This window comes from Pelobates fuscus, chromosome 12 (assembly GCF_036172605.1).
Source record: "Pelobates fuscus isolate aPelFus1 chromosome 12, aPelFus1.pri, whole genome shotgun sequence".
Lineage (NCBI taxonomy): Eukaryota > Metazoa > Chordata > Amphibia > Anura > Pelobatidae > Pelobates > Pelobates fuscus.
Window position 1 is genome coordinate 91116292 of NC_086328.1, and position 13596 is coordinate 91129887.

The 13596-nt window shown below is 41.0% G+C and overlaps 1 protein-coding gene across 1 annotated transcript; it reads right to left on the bottom strand.

Moving 5' to 3' along the window:
* Positions 1-90: 90 nt before the first annotated feature.
* CDCA5 (cell division cycle associated 5) lies at positions 91-13537 on the bottom strand. The gene is made up of 7 exons (XM_063438267.1): positions 13136-13537; positions 9125-9672; positions 7111-7173; positions 5308-5346; positions 4280-4318; positions 2269-2763; positions 91-392 (listed from the first exon to the last, which is right to left on the bottom strand). Exons 1-7 carry the CDS (start codon positions 13185-13187, stop codon positions 312-314), a joined length of 1317 nt encoding a protein of 438 aa, XP_063294337.1. The 5' UTR covers positions 13188-13537; the 3' UTR covers positions 91-311.
* Between the last annotated feature and the right edge of the window lie 59 nt (positions 13538-13596).

Here is a 13596-nt window from a genome sequence, read left to right on the forward strand (position 1 = left end):
TGAATATACGGTGAAATGTTTCCATTATCAAGATCCATTTCCTGTAGAGCTAGGACACTAGAAAAAATGCAAACTCCCGTTTAATAAAGACTCGTTTTATCAACACATGTATTGTCAAACAAAATTTTGTTTGCCTACTGAAAAGATGAAGAAATACTTCTATAAGCTGAATCCTGTATAAAATGCTTCCCACAACATCAAAACCATATACAAAAAAAGAGAAGGGAAATAAAGGAACGGCTACACATCACATGTAGATCAAGTACATATGTGTATTCTCAGTCAGTGAACCAATATTGGGGATAAGCCTTTTATTCCACAAAGAGGTCAAATTTTTCTGCTTCGTCAAATTCGGCGTTCATGACAGCAGCCCATTCATCCAGGTCAGATTTCTATTAAAGCGAAAAACAAAAAATACATGAAAATTAATTTTACTTACTATAGATATATTACAAATAAATGTACTGTTTGAGCCGTACACACTGTATCCCTTCCATCAGTCCAAGTCACCAGCACATACAAGGCAATCTATATATTTAATACATTGCTAAAAAAATAAAAAGGGTTTTCATCCACACTTTATTGGTATGTACTTTACAAGTAACGCCAAGCCTCCATAGCAAGCCAGTTGCATTAACAACGAAACAGCTGTCCATGAGTGGTTCACTGGCTTTGCTCCTCTTCCTGAGTTGTGTTTCAAAGCTGTTGTATACAGCAGACACATACTCCAAGGAATCCATGTATAAAGTGGAAATGAGGCAAAAATGTGGTTCTTTGTTGAGCTCATTCGCGTATGCCTACCCAGAAGCCCTTGCAGTAGTGAAAGCACTGTTAAAGTTGGATTTCTGTGGGAAAAGAAAGTCTTATGGCTTGACTGGTGTGTGTATAGCAGTGTATTAACGATCCACTTACTTGAAGGTAAGGGGAGGTGGGGAACAGTGTGTGTATATATATATTCCCATTACACAATCTTGGCTAATAAGTTTAACAAAGAAACAATTTAAAAGGAGTCCAACATTAGAAATACAAACATGCATTTTTAATGTTCGACATACTCCTTACTTATTTAGATGTAGGGCTTCCTGTGTAAGAAGGCGGCTGGTGGGACACAAACAAACAAGTTTTACATCCACTGCTGGAGTTGTTGCATCAATGGTGATATTAGTCAATTTAGTGCTTTCCCATACAGAAGCGTTGAACATGCCATGCCAACCAGAGATGCATTATACCAGTATTTGGCATCTTCATGCAGAATGTCAGTCCTACAAAGATTACAGGAAACACCTCTAGCAACTGATTGACAGCCACTAGAGGTGGCCTAAGGGACAAATGTAAATACACCTTTGATGTGAAATGGTTGTGTTTCCATTTATCAGACTGCAGGAACAGTCTCTTTACACCAAAACCATTGCAATAAGCTGTAGTGGTTCTAATGTAGTGTGTCCTTTTAAAATTGTAACCAATTAGTAGATATGTTGGGCTATGACTTGATAATTAATACGATACGTCATTGGTTGAAACTTTGTTTCTGGCATCTTAATACCATCTAATTACACTGAGAAGTAGTGTAGTTACTGCGATAAGATTCTGCACACACAGACTATTAGGGTTATTCACAAGTGAGAATTTATGGTGAATTCCAAATGTAAGGTCAAAAGAGCTGAACTTGAGAAGTCCTTTCAGTCAGCTATGCTCTCCATTCAGCTACTCTGGTCTTGAATTCACACTTTAGTGAATAAGCCTGTACATTCCAGCTATACTCTTATTCTGGCTCTCCATTTAGAACTCTGCTGACCCCCACCAGCTTCACACATCTTCTCTTAACCAGGTTTCATTCACTCCTTCATTTTCTTTAAACGCATTCTCAACAGGCTGCAGTGAGATTCCCTGTGCACACTGCTGCTTGTAAAGAAAGCAAGACACAGGACAACAAAATGCATCCCCCCAAAACAAAACAGCCAGCTGTGGTGTATTGGAGGGCGAGGAGTACATGAAAACTGACAGACAAACCCCAGACGCAGACAGCTGTGTTTGTTTGGCTGCCAAACCACTGAATCCCTTTGCTCTGACTACTTGTACTTTTTTAACAAAATTACTTCAGGAGGGATGTCCTAGAGCAGGAAAGCAAGTCTAGGCACCAGATCCCATATCTGGTTGTCATAGCGACTTGTTGCCCTGCAATGACAACTGTCAAACATCTATGTAACACAAATGTAAATTATCACTTCTTTAATGGATGAAACTAGTACCAGTTCTGTACATTCTTACCTCTATCAGTGGAATTTTACGTTTTCTTCTTTTCTGTTTAACAAGGACCACTCCAGGAATATTGTGATCTGGCTCTTCAACAGATATGCTCACTCCTGTGCTCTTATTGAATGTGTTTCTGTTATCCCCAGAGTCTCTTTTTGTGGTTTTTCCCAAGTCTTCTTCTGGTGTCTCAGAACTCAAAAGTGTATTAAACCCAAAGAGAGACCGGCGTCCAGATTTTGCTGCCGAGTTTGGTGTGGAACTATCAGAAGAAGAATTTCTTGTGGGACTGTATAGGAATGAGCTGCCATTCAAAGACATATCCAAGCGGCTGTAGGAACGTCGCACCTTCTGAGACATTAACTTGTCTCGGTCATCTTTCATAGGGGATAGTGAAATGTTGAGTGGGATTGGAGAGAGTATGTCCAGCTTGGAGGGGGATTGTTCTGTCACACTTTTGGAAAGCACCGGAGGCTTGACAAATGAGTTTTCTTTCCCGAATTGTGGTGAAACCTGTAAAGAGAAGTTAAGAATACATTGACTGGCAAGATCACATACTGTGCAGGCAAGCACTATCCCAAGGAGAATGAAGGGTCCAAGGCATAATACAGCACTACTTTGGGAGATAGGCCTTAAATTGAGATGAAAACATTACCCTCACTTGAGCAATATATGCTGCACGTGAGAACTTGTTTACGTTTTTCCTGTGGCAAAGACTTTACTTATCTAGTAAATAAAACCCCATTGCATGAATTATTTTAACGGCAAATTGTAGTGAAATGAAGCCACAGTTGCGACATTTAGAAAAACAAATAGCGGTCAGGAAAAATCAGGACTTCTTGCGGGCGGCTCGCTTTCTATGGAACAGCCTGCCTACCGCCATCAGATTCTCCTCTAGTCTTCAATCGTTTAAGAAGTGCCTTAAAACCAATCTTTTTAGGACAGCTTATTGGCCTCCCAGAGTAAACACTACCTCACATACCTGTCCCTTTCTCTTTCCTGAAGGGCAGCACTCTATGCTCTCCTCCACCTCTGCCTCGCTCCCACCTATTTTGATTGCTATTCCCTGTCCTATTGTGTTTTACACCCCACCTCCTGCAGACTAATCTCGTTTGAGCAGGGTCCTCTTCAACCTATAGTTCCTGTAAGTGTTCTTGTAATTGTCCTATTAATAGTTAAATTCCCCCTCTCATAATATTGTAAAGCGCTACGGAAACTGTTGGCGCTATATAAATGGCAAAAATAATAACTAGTAAGTGTCCACATGTAGCTAGTAACCTTACTCATACTTTTCTAAGCCTGCACATTACATTTTCATTGTGTGATATTAGTTGTAAAACTACTGATCTGTTAGTTATGCCGCAATTTTGCTTTTTTCTATTTACTAATTTTTGAGAACGTTAAGGATTAATTAAACAGCAAATAGTATCGAACATTAGCTGCAGTAGGTTTTCTACAGACAGTGGTTAGAGTGCTTAGAGGGCACTGGTGCAAAAAAATTTTAGGCCTCCTCTACCACAAATGTATCTAAAAGATAGATCCTCAGCTATTATGTAACTACCACAATGCTTTGCCAGTGTAAGATCTACCAGCTGCCCATCGGTGCAGGGTTGTATTTGTGAGCAGTGTTTGAATATAAGCATGTCTTGTATGGAGTGTGTGTGAATGTATTGGTGTATATTTGTGTAGTGTTGCCATTTGAATGCATTGGTATTTGTGTGTAGCGTTTGAATGCTAAGGTGCGTTTATGTGCAGTGTTGTATTTATGTGTATTGTTGGCATATATATGCCGGGATATGTTTAAGTTTAGTGATTCAATAGTAAGCAGATTGGAAGAGTCCTGAACTCACTTCCTCCCAGCAATGCCCATCTAACAGGGACCGGTAAACGCGGTATGGGGCTGGCTGCTTCGCCCGACAGGGCTCCTGATCAGATTTGCCTATCATGTGGCATGATGTATGAAGGACACCTGATGAGTTCAGGCCATTAGTAGTTCTGCAAATGTCTATAGAGTTCCCGTAGTACTTACCCTTGAACTTCTCCTTAAAGTAGCTGTAGCAGTTATAACCTGATGAGAACAGAGGAAAAATAAGTTAAAATCTAGGGAGGTTTAAAAAAAATAATTAATACAAAAATCCCCACCATGGATGTAAATTGAGGTTTTGTTTACAGATATTTAATGAGGTGCCAATTATGATAAAACCACTGTATAGTTTTGGGTTCCCAAGTTTGTATGACGTTAAATCCTGCTGGGCAGACTATTGTATTAACATTACTTGTATGCACACGCCACTATTAGTTCAAAGTTGAAAGTCACCATAAGTCCCTCTCTGCTCTGTCTCCATCCTCTTTCAACAAAGCTCTACATGCTACAAATGTTTTATGGACAACTAAATAAAAAAAAAAAAAAAAAAAAAAATGCAAATTGTACCTCAAATCACATTGCTTTCTCTCACAGTAATATACATTTGCAATGTAATCACTTATATTAATTGAACACGGTAGGCAGTATAACCATTTCATCTAACTGGATTATAGTTTCTAGAGTCCCCTGACACCACACCTTTATTCAGTGTTAAAGTACCGCTAAAGTCACTCATACCTCTTCACCTCAATGAAGTGGTCTGGGTGCAGTTCTGTCATATTAACCTTGCAATTATATTTAGAAACTGCAATGATTACACTGCAGGGTTAAATACACCACTAGAGGCACTTGTCCAGTCACTATATAAGGGTTTCTGTCCACCCCCACAGCCCACTGGAGGTAAGGCAGATATTTTCACACTTTCTTCTAACCACGCCAATTCATATCAGCAATGGGCACCTTGATGTGCAGAAATCAGTCAGCTGATAACTCTCAGCCAATCACAGCCACACATGGCTGCTTAGGCTAAAGCTTCCCCATTATCACAGAGCAGATAGTCTTTAACTTTACCAATAGCTCACTTTTAGTTATTAACTTGGTTGTGCTCGAATTAGCTAAGTGACAGTTCCCAAGTGACTTGTGGAATATTTATAAATATACTTTAAAGAAAATACCCTCTTGTGAAAACTTACCTTGGGAGTGGACACAGGTACAAAGGCAGCAATGGCAGGCTAGAAATAGATGAAAAGAGAAAAGAAAAAAAACATTAAATAAAATTCTACTTGACCCTATGTGTCCCTCAAAGACCTGATAAAAGAATACATGAGGGGCATTAGTGTGCTTGTGAGCAGTAGCTGGACACAAATAGGGGGTCTTTACAATAGTTTGATATACGCAGTCTGCAAAATTCCATAGGAAGACAAAACTTGTGTGAAAAGCAAAACATTGTAGGGAATAGGTCAAGAGTAGGCAACCTTTTAGTAGTACTGTGCCAAAACGAGATCTTGAAGTCCCTTGGAGTGCCTATTTTTTTATTTTATGTTTTTAAATTTCAGGTGTTTACGTTGCCATATTGTGCCATTGTTATTTATGGGTGCAGTAGGTGCTTTGTAATGTTGCATTTGTGCATATGCGGCCTGCTATAATTGTATATATGCACATAATTTGTATTCTGAAATCAACTGAAATTCTGTTCATGAATCTATTTTTAGTTATTTTTCTTCAGTAGCACTCAAAAGAAAGTATAACCAAAAGGAGAGTGTGTCAGGTCTGTTGAATGGTTAAAAATGGTGTAAAAAAATGTTTAAGAAAGATCCAAGAAGACTCAACCACAAAGATATCTTCAATGGGAATCGCTCATACCTGTGAATACAGACTAAACATGGGATACGGCTGTAGAATAGGATGAAGGTATTAAATGCACTCAAAGAGTGCCTCCCCCAATGGTGATGGGGGGCTATTATTCCCTCTCCTCAGTCTGTGTATTTCGCTGTAAATCAGGAATCCAGATGGTAGATTGAAACAATTTGCAGCTTTATAATAAATAAAAAGGTGATATGGCACCTGTATAATGCTTAAAGGGACATTATATAGTCACCAGAACAACTGCAGCTTATTGAATTTGTTCTGGTGAGTAGAATCATTCCCTTCAGGCTTTTTGCTGAAAATGCAGTGTTTACATTACAGCCTAGTGATAACTCCACTGGCCACTCCTCAGATAGCGGTTAGAGATCCTTCCTGGGTCATGGCTGCCTAAAATGCATCCAAACATTCAGTATCTCCTCTCTCTGCATGCACTTTCCTCATAGAGATTCATTGATTCAATTCATTGATCCAATCCTATGGGGAAGCATTGTGATTGGATCAGGCCACCACTTCTGATGTCAGCAGACAGCTTTTTTTTTCCTGAGGCAAACAGCATGCATATCTACAGCTTCAGGCTTGAATACAGTAGGATTTTGCTATATTTATGGAGGCATGAAGAGCCCAGGGGTGCTAAATGGTGGTTTTAACACTATAGGGTCAGGAATACATGTTTGTGTTCCTGACCCTATAGTGATCCTTTAAAAACAGCAATTATGGTCCTACGCGTTTTGTCCCAGACGTGAGACTTCCTCAGGGAACAAATCATAAACACTTAAAGCAATGACATACACAGACCGAGGAGAGGGATTAATAGTCCCCCCATCACCACCTTTGAGTACATTTAATACCTTCATCCTTTTCTACAGCCGTATCCCATATATTTTTGTCTGTATTCTAGTTGATATGGGATCACCACCTGGGAAGTGATCTTAGGGACACTGTCTATTATATAGACAAGTATATTATATACTTTGTATTCACCATTTTCACATTTGTATTGTGGTGAGAGTTTTGATTTATACATTTTGTGAATAAAATGCAAATTTCATTTAATACAAAAGGTGGCATGTAATATACACAAATTATATAATTTGTGTGTTTTTTCATAAGCAAGAGAGGGATGTCCTTACCAGAGTCTTCCTGGGCATTATTTTCTTGGCTGTGATTGGTCGTCTGAATATAGGCACAGGCATCTACATTTTAATATAAAAAAAAAATATATATAAAAAAGTAATACCATAGAAAAGTAAAAAAACAAACAAAAAAAAAACAATTCTGCTTTATTTACTTTATTTATTTTATACTTATTTCATATATATTTCCAGAACACTGGATTTATAAAAAAAAAAAAAAAAGGGAGCAGCTGTGTTTTATCCAACCAGAAAAACAAACAAGTAGTACACACTAAATAGATCATTTTTGATTAGTCTTCACAAAAAGCGCTACACTTTGCTCACATAAATTTAATGTTTTTAGATCTTCAACAGAAATGTGTATTTTTTTTAAATTATCTCTGAGTGCACATGTAAAAAAAAGATGAAAATCTTTGATAGATGCAATATATGTGCCAGGTGATTAAGAACAATGATATTGTAACAAGTCTATAGCACTTTAATCTGATCAGCATTTGCGGGTACACAGTCTTTGTTGACTTACATTATTAACTAAAATATATCCTATATTTCCTTTTTTAACTTAATATGTAGTATCCCCAAGTTTTGATTTATAGCGGTTTGTAGATGTATGATCACTTGGATACAGAATGAGTATAAGTTTTTGCATTTGAAGTGTTTTCCCCCCTCTTATGTTAAATATATGTTAAGGTATCCAAGGCTTTAACGTCCTACAAATCTTACTGTATTTTAAGTAGAAGAGTGTTTGCGAATATACAATTTTCTAAATGTGAGCTATGTTGTTAGATACAGTCAATGGGCTTTGTTATGCAAGTTAAAGAAACTTTAGACTTGTAAACAAAATAATCGGATGAGATCTGCTGCATTGTTTACTTGATGGTTTGCAGAGAATCAAGACATGCCCCAATACAATGGTCATCCAATAGGGTAAAGGAGTGTCAATGTAAAGTGAAACACAGACAGTGCAATAGGACTGACATCATCTGAGGAAGCCAATGACTGGACAAAACACATTAGGACGTCAGAAAAGCATCACGTGGGACTTTTCTCAAGACTGTCTTGAGAAAAGAAAAGTCAGGTTGGACTGAAACGTCAATGTATGATTTGTGCTGAATGAAGCATCTATACTTTCTACAGACCCCCGAGTGCACTCGTCTTTATTCCTGTATTATGGCTGGAGTTAGCACCTGGGCATTCTAAAGACCAGGGAATTGGAGTGCTGGGATTGTGGTATATATATATTTGTAATTTTCATGCTTTTTACCATTTACAAGAGGAAATACAAACGAAAGAAAGATATAAAGTTGATCATATTTAAAGAAACAGAGGTACCACTAGAGCCTAGATTGTACAAAGTTCTACAAGCTTGGGGGATATTCCTCATAAGCTCCCATATATGAGTGAGTAGCACCATTGTATTGATGTTCTAAGAACTGATTTTCACCTGCAGTATTACACTATATTCTTGTTATATGATCTTTTTTACAGTGTGAGAATTTTAAAGCGATATACACCACAACTGATGAGTGCTAAAAATATCATTGTCTATTATATTCACAAAAACTAATTTGCTTACAGAAAAATACTAAAAAAAAAAAAAAGCATCTTATCAGAATTTTAAAATAAGATGGTTAAAAGAACTCATATAAATTTACTCAAGGCAAAGCTATGGAGCAAAGTCTTCTACAACAATCCGTAAAAAACAAAAACTTGAGCCATTTCAGACTAAAGTCTTCAATATTCAATGGATTTCTGGTTTGTACTTTAGGCTTTTTTTTTTTTAGTTTTAAAATGAATTGTAACAAAAACAAACCAAAAAAAAGTACCGTATGTGTGAATGAGCACTGGCCAGAGTGTTCTTTTCCACATAAACAGGATAACGCATATAAAATATTTACCAGGCACTAAGAAAGATTGTATTGAAACACAAGCTTTTTAAATTCTTATGTTTTTTAATGCATGCACTCATGCAAGAGAAAATAACATGCAGAACATATAATTTTATATATACCAAACTGTCTGAAGTGGTGTTGACTGAGAACACATTCTGGGATATTTTCTTTGATGTAAGGTTCTCCTGAGGGTGATGGTTACTTGATAACTTCTCCTGTGATCGTCTGACTGGTGGAGAAGTCCTTTTTGGACTGTTGCCACTGGATAAATTCCCATGCAAGGTTCTCTTTAATGGAGAAGTCATCTCTGGACCATTGCTGGTGGATGACTTTCTCTGAGAGCTTCTGTTTATTGGAGAAGTATTCTCTAAAACACTGGTGCTGGATGACTTTCTCTGGGAGCTTCTGTTTAATTGAGAAGTCTTCTCTGAAGCACTGGTGCGGGATGACTTTCTCTGGGAGCTTATGTTTAATGGAGAAGTCGTCTCTGAAGCAATGCAGTTAGATAACTTTCTATTGCAGCTTTTGTTTAATGTAGAGGTCATCTCTGGAGCATTGACATTGGATACTTTTCTCTGCAAGCTGCTGTTTAATGGAGAAGTAATCTCTGGAGCATTACTGCTAGATAGCTTTCTATGAGATCTTCTCTTTAGTGGTGAAGTTATACCTGTAATAGAAGAATGGTTGATTAATAGTAAACGGTGACAGCTTTCACTAGTATGGTGAGAACATATAATGGATTATTCACCAAAGTGAGAATTCAAAGTGAATTTGAAACTCCTAGCCAGAGAAGCGAATATGAAAGCATATTTTAAAAACTGCAAAACCATATGTGATGAAGGCTGAACTTGATGGACGCAAGTCTCTTTTAAGCAATGTAATTACCGTATATACTCGAGTATAAGCCGACCCGAATATAAGCCGAGGCCCCTAATTTTTCCCCAAAAAACTGGGAAAACTTATTGACTCGAGTATAAGACTAGGGTGGGAAATGCAGCAGCTTCTGGTAAATTTCTAAATAAAATTAGATCCTAAAAAAAATATATTAATTGAATATTTATTTACAGTGTGTGCGTATGAGTGCAGCGTGTGTGCGTATGAGTGCAGCGTGTGTGCGTATGAGTGCAGCGTGTGTGCGTATGAGTGCAGCGTGTGTGCGTATGAGTGCAGCGTGTGTGCGTATGAGTGCAGCGTGTGCGCGTATGAGTGCAGCGTGTGTGCGTATGAGTGCAGCGTGTGTGTGTATGAGTGCAGCGTGTGTGTGTGTGTATGAGTGCAGCGTGTGTGTGTATGAGTGCAGCGTGTGTGTGTGTGTATGAGTGCAGCGTGTGTGTGTATGAGTGCAGCGTGTGTATATGAATGCAGTGTGTGTGAGTGCAGTGTGTGTATGAATGCAGTGTGTGCAGGGCCGGTGCAAGGATATTTGCCCCCCCCATATGTCCTGACCTCCCCTCCTCCTCCCTCAGTGGTCCTTACCTCCCCACCCCCGTGTTCCTTCACCCCCCTCCCCCAGTGGTCCTGACTCACCCCTCCCCTAGTGGTCCTTACCCTCCCCTCCCCTAGTGGTCCTTACTTCCCCCTCCCCTCCCCTAGTGGTCCTTACTTCCCCCTCCCCTCCCATAGTGGTCCTTACTTCCCCCTCCCCTCCCATAGTGGCCCTTTCCCCCCTCCCTCCCATAGTGGTCCTTATCCCCCCCTCCCTCCCATAGTGGTCCTTATCCCCCCCCTCCCTCCCATAGTGGTCCTTATCCCCCCCCTCCCTCCCATAGTGGTCCTTATCCCCCCCCTCCCTCCCATAGTGGTCCTTATCCCCCCCTCCCTCCCATAGTGTTCCTTTTCTCCCCCCCTCCCTCCCATAGTGGTCCTTATCCCACCCCCTCCCTCCGATAGTGGTCCTTATCCCCCACCCCTCCCTTCCATAGTGGTCCTTATCCCCCACCCCTCCCTTCCATAGTGGTCCTTATCCCCCACCCCTCCCTTCCATAGTGGTCCTTATCCCCCACCCCTCCCTTCCATAGTGGTCCTTATCCCCCACCCCTCCCTCCCATAGTGGTCCTTATCCCCCACCCCTCCCTCCCTCCCATAGTGGTCCTTATACCCCCCCCCTCCCTCCCATAGCGGTCCTTATACCCCCCCTCCCTCCCATAGTGGTCCTTATACCCCCCCCTCCCACAGTGCTCCTTATACCCCCCTCCCCCTCCCACAGTGCTCCTTATACCCCCCTTTTTTTTTATTATTATTTCTTATTTTATTTATATCTTTATTTATTTTTCGTCCCCCCTCCCTGCTTGATACATGGCAGGGAGGAGGGCTCTCCTTCCCTGGTGGTCCAGTGGCAGTTCAGTGGGGGGGAGAGGGGGGCTGGCAGAGCTGTAACTTACCTGTTCTGCAGCTCCTGTCAGCTCTCTCCTCCTCTGCGCCGTCCGTGCAGCTCCTTCTATCAGCTCACACTGTAAGTCTCGCGAGAGCCGCGGCTCTCGCGAGATTTACACTGGGAGCTGACCGAGGTGCTGAACGGACGGCGCGGAGGAGGAGAGAGCTGACAGGAGCTGCAGAACAGGTAAGTTACAGCTCTGCCAGTCCCCCTCTCCCCCAGTCTGTATTATGGCAATGTAAATTGCCATAATACAGACTATTGACTCGAGTATAAGCCGAGTTGGGGTTTTTCAGCCCAAAAAATGGGCTGAAAAACTCGGCTTATACTCGAGTATATACGGTATATAAAATTGTATTGAAAATTATGTAGGAGAAATGCCAATCAGCATCTCCATTGAAATGCATTAAATCAATGCATCTCTATGGCGAACGTTCAGTGCTTCCATGCAGAGCGTTGAGACACTGAATTTAGGCGCTACATAGTGTGAAGCACTGAGATATGAGACACTTTAGTAGCCGTTTAAGTGACTACCACTAGAAGTGTTACCAGGCAACAATGTAAACACTGCCTTTTCTCTGAAAAGGCAGAGTTTACATTGTAAAGCCTGCAGCGACAGACTATAGATGAATAATCTCGCACTTATTCACATTAAATGTCAGTTGCTCCCATTTTTCTAGTTTACCTAAATCATTTGCCATTTGGTTTATCCCTCCTGGAACATCAACCGTTACATATATTAGTATCGTCAGCAAAAAGACATACCTTACCATCAAGACCTTCTGCAATATCACTAATAAAAATATTAAAGAGAATGGGTCCAAGTACAGATCCCTGAGGTACCCCACTGGTGACAAGACCATGCTTTGAAGATACTCCATTGACTCCACCCCTCTGTTGCCTGTCACTCAGCCACTGCCTTACCCATTCAACAATACTGGAATCCAAACTTAAAGATTGCAGTTTATTGATTAGCCTTCTATGTGCAACAGTGTCAAAAGCCTTACTGAAATCTAAGAAAGCAATGTTTACTGCACCACCCTGGTCTATTATTTTAGTTACCCAATCAAAAAAATCATTAAGATTAGTTTGGCATGATCTCTCTGAAGTAAACCCATGTTGTCTCTGATCATGAAATCTATGTGTTTTTAGATGTTCAACAATTCTATCCTTTAACATGGTTTCCATTGCTTTCCCCACTACTGAAGTAAGGCTTACTGACATATAGTTGCCCCACTCTTCCCTGCTACCTTTCTTAAAGGAGTTTTGCAGATTGTAAGCACCTAAAACACCACAGGAGGAGGTCAGACAGAAAATCATATGAGAAGCATTGGAAAGGGGCAAAAGCCATCATAACTAACAACATCACGAAATGCAGAGCATATGCAGACTAGAATAAAAAATAAAAAGGATGCGTTATAGCTTGCCTGCCCCAAAATTAATGATGATGGCAGAAACCCCATAACAGAGAAGATGTCTCAAATATTCATGTAGGCCAGGGATTCCAATGCTGTGTCAGCAGTGACTCCAATTACACACGCTGCGACCTATTTTACCTTATAGCATTACACGAGTGATCCATTTGCCTGGGGGCCTAGTGAATACCATATACATGCTCCAATAAGGTTTCAGCCCTATTAAACCACCAAATTAAAAAATAAAATAAATAAAATAGGATTCAGTGCCCATAGACATTAATCTGCAGTAGGTGTGTGTGAGGCCAATGCCATCATGGTACATGGGTGTGAACACATACATGTTTGTGGCTGGGTGTCAGAGCCCCTGGTTCGCTGTCTCGGGGCAGACATGGCCAGGTCTTACTCGGCAGCTTTCAGATAACCTCCTGATGGCGGCTCAGACCATGCCCGTCTCACAGGACACACACGGTGACTGCTGCAGGCGGGAGGCCCATTACTAGGATCACACGGAGAGACAGACAGAGATATGGCCGCACGCCCTGTCACCGGACAGTAATGGGGGGGTACACGGCAGCCTCCCTGCTCTCCTGTGTATCGGCACTGCGTCTCCCCAGGCCGCCTTCCCCGCGTTAAATCCGCGCGTTCTCTGAGAGTATTCCGCCGCGATCCGAGCAGAACTTCAAATATCCCGCGCCCGCTCTCCCTGCCGGAACCGGAAGTTGTCTGTCTGCCAGCCAGCCCGCCCGATGGCCGAGTATAGAACGCCGGATGTGACGTCATCCCAGCGCGCCGCAAGCTG

Excerpts from the sequence above, each read along its gene's own strand:
- CDCA5 (XM_063438267.1), bottom strand. The coding sequence starts at position 13,187 with ATGTCTGCCCCGAGACAGCGAACCAGGGGCTCTGACACCCAGCCACAA. Across the intron at positions 9,673-13,135 it reads TGACACCCAGCCACAAACAT|GTATAACTTCACCACTAAAG; the intron begins GTATGTGTTCAC and ends CTTCTATTACAG. Across the intron at positions 5,347-7,110 it reads TAATGCCCAGGAAGACTCTG|CCTGCCATTGCTGCCTTTGT; the intron begins GTAAGGACATCC and ends ATCTATTTCTAG.